Source organism: Lithobates pipiens, unplaced genomic scaffold (genome assembly GCF_037356315.1).
Source record: "Lithobates pipiens isolate NorthernLeopardFrog02 unplaced genomic scaffold, aLitPip1_a1.2 Scaffold_16, whole genome shotgun sequence".
Lineage (NCBI taxonomy): Eukaryota > Metazoa > Chordata > Amphibia > Anura > Ranidae > Lithobates > Lithobates pipiens.
In genome coordinates, this window is record NW_027507748.1 from 119,463,198 (window position 1) to 119,484,040 (window position 20,843).

The window sequence follows — 20,843 nt, forward strand, 5'->3', positions numbered from 1 at the left end:
ACATACTGGAAATGTTGACCAACCAGTAATCATTCTACTTTTAGCAATTGCTGATTTTTTTTTTTACACAGCTGCAGCCCCTGGAGTGGTCATCCAGATGCCTGTGTTTGGGCAGTGACTACTTTGCAGTGAAGACCGGATCAAGCCTGGGCACTTGCACCCTTAGCCTGGGTTCACACTATAGCGATCACAGACATTGCATGTAATTTACACCCTCATTGCTGTGCCGATCACATGTGATGTCTGTGCAATGCGAGTTCTGCTATACAGTTTGTATGGCTGAACTCGCATGGGATTCGCACAAAAAAGGTGCAGGGACTTTTTTTTTCCCACACTGGAATCGGATTGCATGGGTGTTCAGACCCATGTGATCTGATTCCTGTCCGAATTTACAGTTTGCATTGCTATCTGTGAACCGATCTGGGGCTGTCATTAACATTGTATTGACACCCGCAGCGGTTTGCAGAGGGCAGTGTGAACTGCCTGCGGGAGAGATGCAATGTGGGAACCAGCACTGGAATCATTGCTATAGTGTGAACCGGGCTTAAAAAAAATAGCAACTTCCATCTGTTGGTCTTTATAAGTTTGTTAGACACTTTAGAAAATAGTATTTAGATATACAGTTCACTAGATATTTTCCCCAAAATTTTCAAATTTCCACCAATACAGCCTGTAGACCAGAATTAGAGTAATGTGATACTGCGCTGTCCTAAAAATATAAATAATCGCTCATTAAACTGCTGCAACTAAATTACGTGAGATACCCACACTAGCATAACCATTCCAAACCAATTAGCTGCGCTGAAAAATCATTTTTTTTAACATAAGTTGCCACAAAAAATTAAATACACATAGAAAAAAGGTTTTTGAACTATCCGTGAAATGACACAGTCCCCAAAATAAACAATTGATAAATTGAAAAAATGTATAAGTGAATTCCCGGACATCCGGTCAAATAAATTATATAGCAAAGTTCTCCAAATGTGCTTATATCCTTAATAGTCTATTCCTCGTGACATCACATAGCAAATAAACACCCGAAAAGTGATGACAAACTCCAAGAAAGAGATCCTCCACCTCTATTCACACTGTCTCTTACCAGATTTTAAGATCTCTTTTTAAGGAGATCAGCACAAGCATGTAATCCTTTCACAGACAGGGGTTCACTTTAAGAATCCGGAGGGTGGCTCCCACAATAACGTCCCAGATGGTACCAATGTTTTCTAGGCAATATTCCTCCCCCATGTGGAAAACAAGAATGCCTCCATAGTGTAATTCATACACACAATATTTATTAAAATAAAGAATTGCACTTACAAACGTATTCTTTCTCATAAGCGCTCTGTTAAAATCAACAAGCCGGCCGGCTCTTTAGACGCTGCCCGTGTCTTCCGGGTACAGCGCAGTATGAGGTGACGTCAGCACGTTGCTCCTCCCTAGGGAGGAGTTGCGACGTGCTGACGTCACAGCGTACTGCGCTGGACCCGGGGAGGAGCGACGTGCTTACGTCACCGCGTACTGCGCTGGACCCAGGGAGGAGCGACGTGCTGACATCACCGCGCACTGCGCTGGACCCGGAAGACACGGGCAGTGCCTAAAGAGCCGCTTATGAGAAAGAATACGTTTGTAAGTGCAATTCTTTATTTTAATAAATAGCCCCGATGTCTGTGTCTTTAGACATAGGTAGCATGACTCGGGAGTGAGCCCACATGAGTACCCCCATAGACATAGAAAGTGGCTTTTTATGGGGCACTCCCTGAAGAGGATGATGGGGCAAAACCATTGCACAGAGCAGGTATGACTTGTTTATTATTTAAAAAATAATGGAAGCATTACAATCACTTTAAATTCTTACAGTGGTGGTCAGAATGTCACAGACAGGTAAATGTTTATTGGTCTTTAGACATATGCAACGAATCAGAATTCTACCAAATTTTGCATCTTTCAGACAATCAGATGCATCTGAATGTCCAAAGAAAAAAAAATAACGAATTTCAACTAATACAAAAGAAATGATAGCGAAAATAACAAATGAATGTGACATTCATTCGTTAAGGTCTAATGAAACAAAAAGTCAACTCAGAGTAACTCTTAGTGCCAGATCACACATGGGCGATCTGTCAGGCGACTTATCCGCCTGACAAGTCGCGCTCCATGCATTGCAATGGAACCGTTCTAATAGGAGTGACTCAAGTCGCTCCGACTTAGAAAAAGGTTCCTGTACTACTTTGGAGCGACTTCTATACAGAAGTCGTTTTGCAAGCCACACTGAAATCACACTGTACTGTAGAGTCGGACGAATTTGAAGCCACCCCAGTGTGAACTGTACAATCCAATCAGCTGATTCATTTTGTGCCGGAGGTTGGATTACTGGCAAAGTGTATTCCTGAGAACTGAGTGAGAAGGGTGTTGTATTGTATTTATGCAGAGGAGAAGAGATATTGTCATTGTGTGTGTTAATAGATTTAATAAACAAACGACTTTCAAAACTAGGAATCGTTATCACAAATATATATATATAGATACATAAATATTGAATTGATATACATAAAAAAAAACGAATCAATTTGGTATAACAAATATCGACACTCTACAGAAATAACAAATTATCTAAAAACAAATTAACGTAACATAACTAATTTAATAGAATGAAATTGTGTATCTTACAAATGAAAACTAAACTAAACAAAATGTTCTGTTGTGCACAAGTCTGTTGGTGTCTACCACTGGTTTTGCCAAGTGGGGATGGATCTAGAACCGTGGAGGTAACATAAAATGGGAGGTCAATCAGCCAAAGCTCAAGGAACCCCTAACAAACTCTGGAGGAAGCATAGGGTTCAACCGAAGCCTGGTTGCGATCAGTGTTGCCAACCGTCAGTATTTTTATTGGCGGCCAGTAAAAAATAGGCACTTTTCTCCTGCCAGTAAATGCCAGTAAGAGGAAAAGGATGGCAGTAAAAAATATGGCAGTGACACTTGGCTTGGAACTGCACATGTGCAGCTCAGCCCTGGAGCCGACCAAGTGATGCTACAGTGTGTTCAGGCAGTGCTAGCGGGGTCGGGTCAGGTGGAGGCGGTGTCTGAGCGCGTTGTGTGATTTTATGGTGCAAGTGAGCCGAGCGGAGCAGCCAGAGCCTCATGTGGGGGTCTGCAGGATGGGATTAAGGCAAGCCAGGAGCGGGACTGTCAATGTTGTTTGGACTGGAGGGACCACCTGGCATGGGGAGAGAATGTCACTGTGACTCAGGAAGGGGCATGTCATGTCGGTGATCTGTGCTGTTGCACACTGCTGTCAGTATCACAGTGAGAGTCCATTTCATGTGCGCATCACCCATTCCAATGTATTGCCCCCCTGAGTCCTGTCCCTGAGCTACTTACTATATTCAAAATAAAATAAGAAATATGCTTTTTTGCATTAATATCTACCCTAAATCACATTGCTAATTGCATATTGTACTTACTCATAGCCTAAATACTGGAATTTGCACTTAAATCTGTAATTTTGTAACTTTTGTAACTGCCAGTAAAAACTTGGATGTGCCAGTAAATTTTGGGTGTTGTGTCAGTAAATTTCAAGCTAGTAGGTTGGTTGCGATTCCCTGATGCAGACACAAAATCATTGACATCTATAGTGATACCCTCTGTTGTATTATAATCCTTTTCACATAAAACATATTCTTTAATGTGGTTTTAAATATTGTGGCAGTGTGTAAAAAGTATTTATTTTATTATGTCTTTATTATTACGAAAAATGCACAGTCAGTAAAAGGAAAATGGTAAATCTAGCCCTGATTACAAGGTGACGCAAAGTTCAGAGAGTGGGAAGTCATGCCGAGTATTCTGCAGTGTCCGGGTACAGAGCAGCATGTAAAGCAGGCGGCTCAGTATGACTCTTCTAAAGGGCTTATTCACACCATGCATAGGAGGATGCATAGCTCAACAAGGAGACTAAATAGAACATTATTTTCACTTGTTCCAGTTGACAGCATTGGGCTGTATATATTGGTGTGCACTAGAAAAATATAGGACAGGTTGTATTTTTGCATAGTGCTTTGTGGCATGTTATAAAGCATTGCAAAATAATAGATTTTAATTTCTGCTACGGGGAAAAAATTAACATTAATGTAACACATTTTGGTAAAAAAAAATTCACTGCAGCAAATAAAAGAAAAGTATGCTTACTTTTGCTCTCCTGTGACCCAGAGGCAGCTTATAGGGCCAATTCACACTATGGGTGGTGATGGACAGTTTACCGCATGGTAAAACATCTGTCACCCCAGGGACACACAGGAAACAATTGTTTGTCCCATTCACACTGCAACTCAGCCTAGCGTTAAAATGCAGACGTACTGCTTTTTTTTAACAGCGCACCGGCCCGAATTGCACTGCCAGACATTGCAGTGTTTGTATACTTCAAAAAAAGCTCATACAAAACAAACAAATAAATAAAGAGAGCAGTGCAATGAATTGTGCACCACACTGTCTCCTAGCACAGCTGCCAATGCAGAGCTGCCGGATTAGTGAATCGCTCCTGCTGCTTTGTATTGCAGTGTGAATTGGCCCTAAGGCTGGTCATACACCGAGCAAATTTATTTCCTGCAACCACGGGTTGCAGAAAAGAAACTCGCTTGATTTCCCTATTGACAAGGACAGCGTTGATGCGGGAATCTCTCCTATCAAGCCATTATCTTCTCCGGGTGGGGGGAGCTGTCCCCACTGAGAGAAGACAGTGATTATTGCTTGCGGCTATAGCATCCACTAGCGATAATTGCAGATAACACATGGCATGATGGTTGTACCCAATACCCGATACATTCAGCCTGCCCATACACGGTTTGAATCTTAGCAGGTTCCTGCTGAACTGCTCGAGATTCTAACCATGTATGGCCTGCCTTAGCAATCTATTGCCTGCTACCAGCGGATGTCACAGAGCTGCTCCAAGCTCTGGAAGGTTCCCAATCATATTGTTGGGATCTGCCCAGCTTTCTGATTTACAGCTGACTCTCAGCGCTTGGCTGAAAGTCCAAGCCAGCTGAGCTTGTGGCTTTTCCAGCCTGGTACTCCAGTGAGCACTGGAGGGGCAGAGCAGTGAGCAGTGACTGACAATGACCGCTGGAGGGGCAGAGAAGAGAACAGTGACTGACAATCACCACTGGAGGGGCAGAGAAGAGGGCAGTGAATGACAATCACGGCTGGAGGTGCAGAGAAGAGAACAGTGACTGGCGATCATGGCTGGAGGGGCAGAGCAGAGGGCAGTGACTGACAATCACAGCTGGAGGGGCAAAGCAGAGGACAGTGATTGACAATCAATGCTGGAGGGGCAGAGAAGAGAATAGGGACTGACGATCACTGCTGGAGAGGCAGAGCAGAGAGCAGTGACTGATGATCATGGCTGGAGGGGCAGAGCAGAGAGCAGTGGCTGACAATCACCGCTGGAGGGGCAGAGAAGAGAATAGTGACTGACGATTATTGCTGGAGAGGCAGAGCAGAGCAGTGACTGACAATCATGGCTGGAGGGGCAGAGCAGAGAGCAGTGGCTGACAATCACCGCTGGAGGGGCAGAGAAGAGAATAGTGACTGACGATCATTGCTGGAGAGGCAGAGCAGAGAGCAGTGACTAATGATCACCGCTGGAGGGGCAGAGAAGAGAATAGTGACTGACGATTATTGCTGGAGAGGCAGAGCAGAGAGCAGTGACTGACGATCATGGCTGGAGGGGCAGAGCAGAGAGCAGTGGCTGACAATCACCGCCGGAGGGGCAGAGAAGAGAATAGTGACTGACGATCATTGCTGGAGAGGCAGAGCAGAGAGCAGTGACTAATGATCACCACTGGAGGGGCAGAGCAGAGAGCAGTGACTGATGATCATGGCTGGAGGGGCAGAACAGGGAGCAGTGACTGACAATTATGGCTGGAGGGGCAGGGAAGAGAACAGTGACTGACAATCATGGCTGGAGAGGCAGGGCAGAGAACAGTGACTGGTGGCCACTGCTGGAGGGGCAGAGCAGAGAGCAGTGACTAACAATCATCACTAAAGGGGCAGAGAGCAGTGACTGGCAATCACTGCTCTCTGCTCCAAGTGCATCATATATGGACAGCTCCTTTTTCCTTCGAATGCCATTGTTAGCTGATCCCCCATACACACTGCAGACTTGCATCTCATGTCATGCAATCAACCAGTATGTGTAACTTATCGATCAGCGCTCATGTGAGTGCTCAGTTCTTGGGCTTAGCGCCAACGTGGGACGGCTGCAGCATAGAAGTGAGTATGAAAGTTTTTTTTGTGTACCCCAAACTTCTCCTTTAATGGTTCCTCCTCCAGGATAAATACTGTAAAGCCTAGAAAGGCAGGTCTAGAGGAAATGAGACAAACAAATGCTTGCTTTGTACCCGGGACTGACCAGATCGAATCTATTATGCGTGCAGCACAACCTCTCGCCACCTAGACCATATATGGAGAACTTTCCCTTTCTTTTTGGGATCCCATCTTTAGCTGACCCCCCCACACACACACTGCAGACTTGCATCTCATGCGATCAATCAGCACAATGCACATGCAGTATGAGTGCCTGTGGTCCCAGATGGAGCTGTGTACTGCAGAGGAACTCTTCTGTGTGCTGTGTATGGAAGGTCCAGTCTAGTGCTGACGTTGAAGCCCAGCCCTGTGAGCTTGCAGAAGCAAAGTTGTGCAGGGAGGGAAGGTGAGAGGGGCGGAGACACAAGGGGGGCGGATACATGGAGGGGGGTAGTGGGCGGGGATCAGAGGCACTTGGAGGAGCCTGATTGCTGGAGAGGAACAGTCAATCGTTTCTAGAGAGTCCCTGAGCCAACCGGCTTGTTCTAGTGAAGTAGGCACATCTGCACTCTCCCATCTAGAGAGAGGGGGCTCTGTGCTCTGGATCCAGCACAGGGGGAGCCCAGACACTTTCAATGGAGGAGCAGCCTGGCCACCACCACCATCATCATCACCACCATCACCTCCACCACTCATCGTCCTCACACAGCACCTACTACTACTACAGCACCCCCAGCCTGCAGCATGGAGCAGAGGGCAACCTCAGATATCAGCCAAAGCCGCTAAAACATGACCACAAACACGCCCTACAGCACCAGGAAGCACACCAGAAGAAAACAGGTCCGCTTGTGGAGGATGGGAAGGAGCACTGGGGGTAAAGGGTACTGGAGGGGGAGGGGGTGATGGGCTGCAATGTACATGTGTGCCTTTCTATGGGCTGTGGCCTGTATGGGATCTCCATGGATCCTGGCTCTCTAGCCTGGCATTCACATTTAATGGGTGGGTGGACGTTGTGGTGTGAAGGTTATAGGGCCGATCGCTGTATTTATCATTGGAACGATGGCTGTGTCCGCATGTATTTCTACTGATAGCTGAGGGTCGGCCCTACAGATCTGTCTGCTACAGGAGTGTTCTGATACATTGTGACAGCTCAGCCTGACATCTGCATTCTGATCCACGGAGGACTTCCGCCAATGGAAGATAGTGCAGAGGCTGATACATTGGCATCCTGGCTTCTGTAGCAGATGTCAAAGTTCCATTTCACATCACGAACCTCTTCCTGAGCATTCTGCGGACTTTGTGCTCAGTGACGGGTTCTGATGACAAGTCAATAGATCTATAGGCCATACAGTGTGCATTGATGACCACAGATCTATAGGCCATACAGTGTGCATTGATGACCACTGATCTATAGGCCAGATATACAGTGTGCATTGATGACCACTGATCTATAGGCCATACAGTGTGCATTGATGACCACTGATCTATAGGCCAGATATACAGTGTGAATTGATGACCACTGATCTATAGGCCAGATATACAGTGTGCATTGATGACCACTGATCTATAGGCCAGATATACAGTGTGAATTGATGACCACTGATCTATAGGCCAGATATACAGTGTGCATTGATGACCACTGATCTATAGGCCAGATATACAGTGTGAATTGATGACCACTGATCTATAGGCCAGATATACAGTGTGCATTGATGACCACTGATCTATAGGCCAGATATACAGTGTGCATTGATGACCACTGATCTATAGGCCAGATATACAGTGTGCATTGATGACCACTGATCTATAGGCCAGATATACAGTGTGCATTGATGACCACTGATCTATAGGCCAGATATACAGTGTGAATTGATGACCACTGATCTATAGGCCATACAGTGTGCATTGATGACCACTGATCTATAGGCCATACAGTGTGTATTGATGACCACTGATCTATAGGGCAGACATACAGGGGGTTATTTACGAAAGGCAAATCCACTTTGCACTTGGTAGTGCAGTCGCTGTAAATCTGAGGGGTAGATCTAAAACGAGGGGAAACTCTGCTGATTTTATCATCCAGTCATGTGCAAGCTAAGATGCTGTTTATTTTCTTCGGATGTGCCCCTTGGATTGACAGCGACTGCACTTTCAGTGCAATTTCAAGTGCACTTTGCGCTTGTAGTTTGCACTTGTGGTGCAAAGTGGATTTGCCTTTGCCTTCAGTATCACTGATCTATAGGCCAGACATACAGTGTGCATTGATGATCACCGATCTACAGGCCATACAGTGTGTGCATTGATCTGGTCTACAGGTCATACAGTGTACAATGTGAGTGCTGATCTATAGGCTATGTACTGTATATCGATCTGATCTATATACCATACTATGTGCATTGATGGGTACTGAGCTATAGGCCATACAGTGTGCATTGATGATTACTAACCTATAGCTCATATGTGCACTGATCTATATGCGATACAGTGTGAATAATTGAGTTATGATCTATAGGCCCATGTAGTGTCCATTGATGAGGTCTGATCTATTGTTGTTTATTGTGTGTATTGATATGGTCAACAGGTCATAGTGTCCAATATGAGTGCTGATCTATAGGCCATAGTGTTTCATGAGCTCTGATATAGTGTACATTGATGGGTAATGATCTATAGGCCTGGGGCCATAGGATGTGCATTGATGACCACTGATATATAGCCCATACCTTGTGAATTAGATTATCAGCTATACAATGTATATTGATAATTTGATCTGCAAGCCATATGCTGTGTATTGATGAGCACTGGTCTATAGGTCATACGCTGTACATTGATGATCACTGATCCATAGAGCACAGTGTTTGCCGGTGATGACTGATGATGTGGAGCTGGGTGTTTACTGTGCAGCGTTCTCCCCAAATGGCGGCGTGCAGTCGCGGATCTAGGCTGACAGTGATCAGCAGGCCTCGGCCGGTGTACAATTCTGGAAAGCGGACTGCTGTAGGGGGTTCATGGAATCATCCTGGCCAGTTTTGCGCTTTCTCCTCCCCTTCCAGTCAGCTGGTCAGTGCGGCCTGCTCCGGGAGCTGGAGCCGGGCACTCGCCGGCCACCACCTGCCCGTCTAGACGGGGCTGCAGGCAGTCCGGGGCAAGTCCATGTGCGGTGTTAATAAGGACTCGCATGGCCTGCTGGTGCAGCGTGAAGCTCCGTCGGAGCAGGCTCGTCTTCACACGAATATTCTAGAAGATGTGGCAGTGTGTGTTACATAACCTGCCATCCTTTTCCTGCATGGATTTATAAAGCAAGTCCAGAGAGTTCTATGGAAGGAGGCTGCCATTGCTGACTTCATTATGAGATTCACACTGATCCTCTGATTTCTGTCACTGACCTGGAACAAGCATGCAGCAAATCCAGTCAGAACCCCTAATTATTAGCGACTTGGCTGGCATTTGTGCGACTTCATGCACAGATGTCTATGCAAGTCAGGGGCGTGCCTAGAGCATCTGGCACCCCCCCATGTTAAAATATAAAAATACCCCACTGTGCCCCCTGCATCCCCCCAATATCTTTGTCACAACTGTGTACCCTCTCTCCACAACTGCACCTCTGGACCCCTGCATGTTACACAGTCCCCACAATTCTGGACCCTTTCACACAGCACCCTGCACCTCTGGACCCCCTGCATGTTACATAGAGAGCCCCCCTTCCTACCTTTTTTTTTAAAGTGGAGTTCCATCCTAAAATAAAAAAAAAAATTGGATTTTTCTTTTATTTATTACTCCGCTCTAAATAGCTGTTGCTAGGGGGTCTCTCATAGTCTGCCTCCTTCAGTGCCTGGGATCCTGACGTCACTTCCCCTCGTCGCAGGAAGGGCTCTGCTCCCTCCCCTCTTGTCAATCATCTGGGACATGTGACAAGTAACAGATGATTGTGTGGCCAATCGCGCTGCCGCTTGCTCATACGCAGTGGGTGCCTGGTTGTGTAACTGCCACAGTTACAATGCCAGCGCTGCCAAACGGGGGGGGGGAACGAGCTTCGATCCCCTGCATTGCTGGACCCTGGGACAGGTAAGTGCCCAATTATAAAAAGTCAGCAGCTGCAGTATTTGTAGCTGCTGACTTTTTATAACAAAAAAAATAATAATAATTTGTAAATAAGTAAGTTTTCTCCACTGATATGGCGGCACCGATGAAGTGGCACTGAGAGGCAGCATGATAGGCATCACTGATGGTACTGGCATGCATTGTGGATGGGAACTGATTGGCATTTCCCTGGTGGTCTAGGGTGGCATACCTAGCGGTCCAGTGTGGCGCTAATCCCTGGTGATCCGAGGGGGTGCTGCGCTGATAAACAATCAGCACAGACTCCACCCCCCCAGGAGAGCAGCCAATCAGCTCTCCTCTACTCATGTCTGCCAGATGCGAATGAGGAAAAGTCAATCAACGGCTCTTCCTGTTTACATCGTGATCAGCCATGGCTCAGAGGCTCTTTAACAAGATCGGTGTAGCAGTGTGCCAGACTGACACACCGTACCACCGATTGCCACTATGCGAGAGCAGTTGTTCTGGAGGGCCGTCATGACATCCACCCAAAACGAGAATTGGGGCGGGCAGCAAGTGGTTAATCATGCAGCCAAAGGGAAAGATACAGCAGCACTGAACAGAGGAATTGCTGGAGGTAGTTTTCATAATAACAAGCTCATGATTGGTTGCTAGGACCAGTAGCAACCAGGGCCATCTTAAAGTCATTGTAAACCCTTACAAACCACTTTGACCTACAGGTAAGCCTACATTAAGAAGTACTAATATCACTGGCAAACAACCTGAACATAAAATGTTAAGAATATTCCCCACTGATCCCAGCGCCCACAGAGTCAAGGATGATATAATTTGCAAGCTGCTATCATACAAAAGATAAATAAATCATAAAAATTATATAGTATATAGCTCTCGTAAATCTATTGTCCAATATATACCATATTGACAGCGCTAAAACAACAAAACAATCAATCTTAAGAGGGTGATCGTCCCATGGTTATAAAAAGTACCACAGTAGTGTCCTTAAAAAGTCCCACGCATCTAAGGATGGGATTTCAGTTGAAACAATCAAATGATGAGAAACAGAAAGAAAAGTCCATCGCCAAGATAAGATAACCAGTGCAAAAAGAGCTTGACAGCCGGTGACACCCCTTATGGTAACACACTCACCAGAACCCAAAGGGTTAACAGGCACTTCGTTATGAGTAATCTTTCTCTGGTGTTCCTCTGTAACAAATTCCTGTGTCATCAACGATCAAAGAAGGTTCTCAACCTCAGATTCTTTAATATCGCATCAATAACAGATATTCCAGGATTTTTTATACTTCACTCCCAGCAGAAGGTTCGCATATAGGAAACAACAAAGAGAGGTTCCATAGTGCAAACAGTTTTATTCATTAAAATATTCGTGCGCATGTACATAATCATTTAAAATTCATTCACAGAGATGTCACTACTAGAACGACCGGATTTGTCTCACCGCGGCTCCGGGCGTCTTAGATCAAATACAGGCTCGGCTTCCACGGCGGGTCCCGGGAGAACGTACAAATCGACCGCTCTGTAGTTACGAATAGCTGCTTGATCATGCCCATACGCGTTTCGTCATTACGTCTTCGTCTGTGGGCGTTGACGCCCACAGACGAAGACGTAATGACGAAACGCGTATGGGCGTGATCAAGCAGCTATTCGTAACTACAGAGCGGTCGATTTGTACGTTCTCCCGGGACCCGCCGTGGAAGCCGAGCCTGTATTTGATCTAAGACGCCCGGAGCCGCGGTGAGACAAATCCGGTCGTTCTAGTAGTGACATCTCTGTGAATGAATTTTAAATGATTATGTATGTATGGTGTATATGCGCACGAATATTTTAATGAATAAAACAGTTTGCACTATGGAACCTCTCTTTTTGTTGTTTCCTATATGCAAACCTTCTGCTGGGAGTGAAGTATAAAAAATCCTGGAATATCTGTTATTGATGCGATATTAAAGAATCTGAGGTTGAGAACCTTCTTTGATCGTTGATGACACAGGAATTTGTTACAGAGGAACACCAGAGAAAGATTACTCATAACGAAGTGCCTGTTAACCCTTTGGGTTCTGGTGAGTGTGTTACCATAAGGGGTGTCACCGGCTGTCAAGCTCTTTTTGCACTGGTTATCTTATCTTGGCGATGGACTTTTCTTTCTGTTTCTCATCATTTGATTGTTTCAACTGAAATCCCATCCTTAGATGCGTGGGACTTTTTAAGGACACTACTGTGGTACTTTTTATAACCATGGGACGATCACCCTCTTAAGATTGATTGTTTTGTTGTTTTAGCGCTGTCAATATGGTATATATTGGACAATAGATTTACGAGAGCTATATACTATATAATTTTTATGAAGCCTACATTAAGGCTTACCTGTAGGTCCAAGAAATATCTCCTAAACCTACACGGTTTAGGAGATATTTACAAAAAGAGAGGCACCGCTGTCTGCGGCGCATGCGCCATAGACAGTGGCACGCAGGCACACTATCGCCATTAGCAGCATGCCCCTGCATGTTCTGGAGCCCCTACAATGGCGACAGTGCAGGTAAACAGACATCAAGTATGTAGGCGGCAGACAATTGGAGCTCCGCATTAACTATATGAACATTCATTCTGTACAGAAAAGAAACAGTGGGAAAATACTACATACAGTGGTGTGAAAAAGTGTTTGCCCCCTTCCTCATTTCCTGTTCCTTTGCATGTTTGTCACACTTAAGTGTTTCGGAACATCAAACCAATTTAAACAATAGTCAAGGACAACACAAGTAAACACAAAATGCAATTTGTAAATGAAGGTGTTTATTATTAAAGGTGAAAAAAAATCCAAACCATCATGGCCCTGTGTGAAAAAGTGATTGCCCCCTAAACTTAATAACTGGTTGGGCCACCCTTAGCAGCAACAACTGCAACCAAGCGTTTGCGATAACGTGCAATGAGGCTTTTACAGCGTCCTGGAGGAATTTTGGCCCACTCATCTTTGCAGAATTGTCCTAATTCAGTTACATTAGAGGGTTTTCGAGCATGAACGGCCTTTTTAAGGTCATACCACAACATCTCAATAGGATTCAGGTCAGGACTTTGGCTAGGCCACTCCAAAGTCTTCATTTTGTTTTTCTTCAGCCATTCGGTGGTGGACTTGCTGGTGTGTTTAGGATCATTGTCCTGCTGCAGAACCCAAGTTCGTTTCAGCTTGAGTACACGAACAGATGGTCGGACATTCTCCTTCAGGATCTCTTGGTAGACAGCAGAATTCATAGTTCCTTTTATCACGGCAAGTCTTCCAGGTCCTGAAGCAGCAAAACAGCCCCAGACCATCACACTACCACCACCATATTTTACTGTTGGTATAATGTTCTTTTTATGAAATGCAGTGTTCCTTCTACGCCAGATATACTTGGACACACACCTTCCAAAGAGTTCCACTTTTGTCTCATCGGTCCACAGAATGTTGTCCCAAAAGTCTTGAGGATCATCAAGATGTGTTGTGGAGAAATTGAGACGAGCTTTGATGTTCTTTTTGCTCAGCAGTGGTTTTCTCCTTGGAACTCTGCCATGCAGGCCATTTTTGCCCAGTCTTTTCCTGATGGTGGAGGCATGAACGCTGACCTTAACTGAGGCAAGTGAGGCCTGCAGTTCCTTGGACGTTGTTGTGGGGTCTTTTGTGACCTCTTGGATGAGTCGTCGCTGCGCTCTTGGGGTAATTTTGGGCGGCCGGCCACTCCTGGGAAGGTTCACCACTGTTCCATGTCTTCGCCATTTGTGGATAATGGCTCTCACTGTGGTTTGCTGGATTCCCAAAGCTTTGGAAATGGCTTTATAACCCTTTCCAGACTGATAGATCTCAATTACTTTCTTTCTCAATTGTTCCTGAATTTCTTTGGGTCTCGGCATGATGTGTAGCTTTTAAGGATCTTCTGGTGGACCTTACTGTGTCAAGCAGCTCCTATTTAAGTGATTCCTTGATTGTGAACAGGTGTGGCAATAATCAGGCCTGGGTGTGGCTAGAGAAATTGAACTCAGGTGTGGACAACCACAGTTATAGTATGTTTTAACAAGGGGGGCAATCACTTTTTCACACAGGGCCATGATGGTTTGGATTTTTTTTCACCTTTAATAATAAACACCTTCATTTACAAATTGCATTTTGTGTTTACTTGTGTTGTCCTTGACTATTGTTTAAATTGGTTTGATGTTCCGAAACACTTAAGTGTGACAAACATGCAAAGGAACAGGAAATGAGGAAGGGGGCAAAGACTTTTTCACACCACTGTACATAAAGCTGTCCTGTACATATATCTGCTAGATTGATTCCTCCCCAGAACTATGGCCCCTGTATGCCCTAGATACCCCCCCCCCCCCAGCACTGTTACCATATACCATAAGATAGCCCTTGTATTGTGACCCCACTACATCCCTGATTCCCCCCCTACACTGTTTCCTCGCTACATCTGATATCTCCTAGCACCATTATTCCAGCCATGTAGTACCCCCTTTTCCAGTGGAGATGCAGTGCATGTAGAATTTTGGCTATGTGCCCACATCCAGCACTGGATTCGTCTATACTAATCAAGCAACCAGAAGGAGGGGCGGAGGAGGGAGTATCCCGGGCATTCCAAGCCCTTCGGTGCAAACTGTGCTGGACAGCTGGGCTCACCATGACACCATCCACAATGCTACCTCCGCAGGTGGGCTCTCAGTGCTGCTGACTCAGCAGCTCCCACTCCAGCTCCTACCTCGCGGCCTCCAAGTCCTGAGCATTCAAGCTGCATGGGGTGGGGTCAGAGCATCACTGGCACTCCGGCCCTGCCTCTCCCTGCTGGCTGTGAAATAATAGGTATCATTCTGCACAGCACAGACTCACTGCTGCCAGCCTGCCTCCCCTGTGTATCTATCAATCACTCTCAGTGCCATCATGGGACCCCCAATTTTGGGGCAGCGCGGGCTCAAGGACCAGCTGCTTTGGAGAAAGTGCAGGGGCCTCTGGGCAATGCCCAGGTGTGCCCACTCATTAAGAGCCCTGCAAAGCAACCAATCACCTGCTGATTAACCTAAAAAGTTAACTCCAGCAGTTCCTCAATTAAGCGCTGCTCACTGTCTCTCCTCCTGCTGTATAGCAGGAGAGGGAGTGTCTTCTTTCTACTGCACCACTCAGCTGTCTCTAGATGTTCCCCCGGGTAGTGGCACATTCCACACCCTGTCACAGCTCAGCTCTCACTGCCTGAGCCCGCCCCACTGTCACTGCTTCCCTCGGCCAGCCTGACACCCCCCCCCCCCCCCCCCCGCAGTGTGTGGCACCCAGGGCAGAATGCCCTGCCCCCATTTGGTAAGCCACTGATGCAAGTCGCACCTGAATTTGCTAATAAATAATTCAGAAACTTTTTTTTAAAATTGGTGTAGCACTGCTTTGAACAGTTCTATTGCCAACAATAGGTAGTGGCTTGTCATGAAATTTGGACATGTCAAATCGCAAGTCACACCAGTGTGAACGGGGGCTCAGGGAAATGACAGCCAGCGCCTTCCTCTCAGCCCAGGAGTCCTGTGTAGAGGTCCCTAGTAAAGGATGAATAAAGCTTTAGGCATATGTCCTGGACAGTCGCCCCTGAACACATAGAGCCCAAAAACGCAAATACCACTCAGTTTATGGTTCAGACAGTCCAACCGCATAGTATTTTAGTCAGCCATAGACTTTGACAGGTTGTGGGGCTGGAGACTTGTGCCAGGATTGAAGGCACGGGAGCTAAATGCTGCACGGCGGCGTGACTGGCATCTTAAAGCAGATCTTCACCCTGGAGGTCATATTGTGTTGACCTGCCTCTGAGAACTTCATGAATTCCACACAAACTTTGCTTGTAGTAGGTCCCTTTAACACCGCAGGTGACCCAACGCTGGCCGGGGTGGGAGGGGGGGAGGGTGTGTGGGTGCATTGCTTGCCACCCCCCCAAAAAAAAACACTTGCTGGCGATGTAGGCTGAGGTGTGCTGTGGGCAGGTGATAGGTACACTTTAATTGCAGACAAGACATTGCATGCCTTTTTTTGCAATAGAGCCTGCCTGAAAGCAGTACTTTAGTCTAGGGCTGGGGTGCATTACAGTATCTCACAAAAAATGAGTACACCCCTCACATTTTTGTAAATATTTTATTCTATCTTTTCATGTGATAACACTGAAGAAATGACACTTTTCTACAATGTAAAGTAGTGAGTGTACAGCTTGTATAACAGTGTACATTTGTTGTCCCCTCATAATAACTCAACACACAGCCATTAATGTCTAAACCGCTGGCAACAAAAAGAGTACGGCCCAAAGTGTCAATATTTTGTGTGGCGGACATTATTTTCCAGCACTGCCTTATAGTGATTGTAAAGCTTCACTTTTTATTTTTATTTTTTTATTACAGATTAAGATGTTATACTTGCCTCCACTGTGCAGTTCGTTTTGCACAGTGTGGCCCCGATCCTCCTCCTTTTGGGGTCCCCCAGCGGTGATGGTATCTCCTCACTGCATCGTATAACCCCCTAGGAGATGCGCTATCCTGGGGGGGGTTACCTTGCGGGCACGCTCCCGAGTCCAGCATTTGTGCAGAATGCATAGGATGCATTAAGGTGAAAAAAACGCGAGGGTTTACAACCCCTTTAACCCTTTTGGGCATGGGGTTCACCAGAGCTTCACAGTTTGCCACTGGAGTCCTCTCCTCCATGACGACATCACGGAGCTGGAGGAAGTTAGAGACCTTGTGGTCCTCCACCTTTCATTTGAGGATGCCCCACGTATGCTCAATAGGGTTTAGGTCTGGAGACATGCTTGGCCAATCCAACATCTTTACCCTCAGCTTCTTTAGCAAGGCAGTGGTTGTCTTGGAGGTGTTTGGGGTCCTTATTATGTTAGAATACTACCCTACGGCCCAGGGAGGGGATCATGCTTTGCTTCAGTATGTCACAATACATGTTGGCATTCGTGGTTCCCTCAATGAACTGTAGATCTTCAGTGCCGGCAGCACTCGTGCAGCCCCAGACTGTGACACTTCCACCACCATGCTTGACTGTAGGCAAGACACACTTGTCTTTGTACTCCTCACCTGGTTGCCTCCACACACGCTTGAAACCATCTGAAACAACTACGTTTATCTTGGTCCCATCAGACCACAGGACATGGTTCCAGTAATCCATGTCCTTAATCTGCTTGTCCTCAGCAAACTGTTTTGCAGGTTTTCTTGTGCATCATCTTTTTAGAAGAGGCTTCCTTCTGACACGACAGCCATACAGACCAATTTGATGCAGTGTGTGGCGTATTGTCTGAGCAATGACGGGCTGACACCCCCACCCCCACCCCTTCAACCTGTCCTGTTAAACTGCTGTATGGTCTTGGCCACTGTGCTGCCGCTCCGTTTTCAGGGTTTTGGAAATCTTCTTACAGCCTAGGCTATCTTAATGTAGAGCAACAATTCTTCTTCTTCTTTTTTTTTTGTTTTTTTTTTTTCAGATCCTTAGAGAGTTCTTTGCTATGAGGTGCCATGTTAAACTTCCAGAGACCAGTATGAGAGAGTGAGAGCGATAATGCCAAATTTAACATACCTGCTCCCAATTTACACCTGAGATCTTGTAATAATAAGTCACATGACATTGGGGAGGGAAAATGGCTAATTGGGCCCAATTTGGAAATTTTCACTTAGGGGTATACTCTCTTTTGTTGCCAGCGGTTTAGACATTAAAGGCTGTGTGTCTGAGTTATTTTTGAGGGGACAGCAAAATATTATTATACTCTAATCTGAAATATAGTGTTATTATGAACAGAGACAGAAGTGATCACGCCACCCCTGTGATCACAGATGAAAGGGTCATTAGGGGGCCATGGGTGTTGCACTCTGCCTCATGTTATGTTAAGCCTCTACAAGCATTTTAGGTATGTCTTGTGTTCAGTGAATAATGTTTAAACTTTTCTGTTTTTCCATGGGGAGGGTTATTCATTCAGTGTACAGTTATCTGCAATAGGAATGCTTGCAACGACAGTTCTGCTGCAGATTCCAAAACTTTAGTATTTCCCAATAAAGACTTGTGTACAAACTGAATAGATCATTATTACTAAGAATCAACTACTCAGGCTCACATTACTCGTTTTGAAATGTGACATTATTACGTTTGTTTAAAATGTGAAGAAAGGTACAAAGTGTTTGTAAAGCCCAGCGTGTCCAAACCCCTCCCCCCCCTCTTTTTTTTTTTTTTTCCCCTGTTGAACGAAAAAAAATACTCCCCACCCCCCCCATCCAAACATTTGATGGGTCAATCCTCCCCCCTGTGCTATTGTATTCTGACAGCAGGAAAACTTTCCCACCATCAGAATACACTGATGAGTGCTGTCGGCTATTGCCAGCAGCGTTGAATAAGTGGGGTAGACCTCCCCACCCGTACATGGATTGACGTTTGTCCAGTACTTGCTGAACCTGCCTAATTTTGAACCATGTATGACCAGCTTAACAGGAGATCCACAATTTTACAGTAGTCATTGCAACAAAGAGGTGAGGATAACCCCCCCCCCCCCCCCCAATTAAGAGGACATCTGTTCCACTGACAACTATCTGTCTTAAAGTGGTTGTAAACCCTCCCCCACAACTTTGTCCCATGTAAATCAGCATAAAAAACCCTAATGAACACTGCTTGTAGATATCTCCTTACTTGCTTAGTATTGTTGTAATCCTTTTTGTTCTGTAGAATAAAGTCACTAAGCATGCTCCGATCTCCCCTGATTTACGGCACACTCTCTATGTGCTTATCTATCTGTTATCAGGACTTCCTATGGCACACCACTGAACTCCCAGGAGGCTGCTAAGCACACAGAGCTTCCTCCTACACACCATGTGACCATGTGACATGACATACAGTCTAAACTTGGCCATTACTGCAGTCTTATCAGCTGAAGCTGATAAATCTGACAAAGGCAATTACACATCGGCACAAGTAAATACTATGAAATAAACAAGTAAGCTATGAACAGGGAAGGAGGGTTGCCATAGAAACGTTGGATTGAGAAGGAGGCTTGGTTAACAGTACAGGAAGTGCTCAATGTAAGGGCAGAAATACACTCCACTGTGGACTCAGAAAACAATACTTAAGATAGCGCTGCCTAACCCCTGGAAACAAGTTTTTTTTTTAAACTTTCTTTAAACAGTAATATGCAATTTGGGCTGGATTATAGTGGCTATAGTCTGATAATTACTTATTATAATGGACTAAATGAAAAGAAGCATCAGAGTGGGAGAGTTTACTTCGTCTTTAAGCCCCATACACACTATCGGATTTTCTGCTGATTTTTGTCCTCAGATTTACTAAAACCATATATTAGGTCAAACCTTAGGAGTTTCAGTTTGTATGCAATCAGGCAGGCCCTTGCACTACATGGTTTTGCTAAATCTGAAGACAAAAATCAGCAGAAAATCTGATAGTGTGTATGGGGCTCAAGAGGAGAATTTCCCTGTCTTATCTCTAGGATATGAAGTGAAGGGAAATATCCTCAATGAGTGAGACACAGACAAAAAAAAAAAAAAAGACTGGATTTGGCTCTTTCTAGCTAGGGATGAGCTCAGATGTGTTCTGATCGTAGGCCAAACCCAATCCTAGCGATCTCATAAGGGGCTGAGGCATCCCCCACCCCAAAACCAAAGGTCTACAAACCCCTTGTATATGTGCCGGATTGGGGTGTGTGTGGTGTGTGTTTTTTTTTATTTATTTTTTTGTTTTTTTTATTTCTCCCAACTTTCAAGCTTGAAACTGAGGGAGGTAGAGGCCTAGAGTGCAGTGGCAAAAAGTAGGTTTGGCCAAACTCCATGGCAGGGACTTAAGGGGCTTGGTTAAACAAAACCCAGGCTTTGAGTATGTGCCGGGGGGTTTCTTTGGGAGGTAGAGGGCTTGTGCTATAATGTGGGGGAGTGGTGTGCATTGGGAGGGGAAATAGATTGTACTAGATGGTGGGGTGGGGGATCGGATATGTTCTGGGGGATTTCAAATTCAAATCCCCCCCCCCTCCCAGCACAAGTTCTTTTTTTCTCCCAAAGCGCCCCTCCAGAACATATCCTCTTACACCCTTGTTGGAGGATATGTTCCACACAGGACTCACCCTTGATTCGCCAGGACTTGAATAATATCCCAGGATGGTCTCGGCTGTATGTGTGAAATCTATCCACATTCTTTGTATTTGTTGTTCTGTATTCAAAGTAAACCTTTTATAGAAGAGACTGCTATTGTTGTTATTCCGGTCCTCTTGATTTAATACTTTCTATCCCTAAGCCCTGGTTGACACTGGAGTGTTTTGACATGAGATTTGACACATCAAATCAGCGGAAATTGCCGTCAATGTCGCGGTCCTATTCCGTTGCGGCGCTGCACCGATTTCAAAAAGTAGTTTCTGTACTACTACTTGCGATTTTTCTCTCTCAGCCTGCGATTTACATTTTACGTCTCTGAAATCGTGTCCAACATGCGGGCGTGAAATCATGCC

The 20,843-nt window shown here is 45.5% G+C and overlaps 1 protein-coding gene across 1 annotated transcript in view; it reads left to right on the top strand.

Annotated features, from left to right (window-relative positions):
• The first annotated feature begins 6,801 nt into the window (after window positions 1-6,801).
• Window positions 6,802-20,843, top strand: part of NUFIP2 (nuclear FMR1 interacting protein 2) — an 84,278-nt gene continuing 70,236 nt past the window's right edge. The window contains exon 1 of the mRNA XM_077480364.1: window positions 6,802-7,134. Within this exon, the coding sequence (XP_077336490.1) occupies window positions 6,930-7,134 (205 nt within the window). The 5' untranslated portion in view covers window positions 6,802-6,929. The remainder of the gene's footprint in view (window positions 7,135-20,843) is intronic.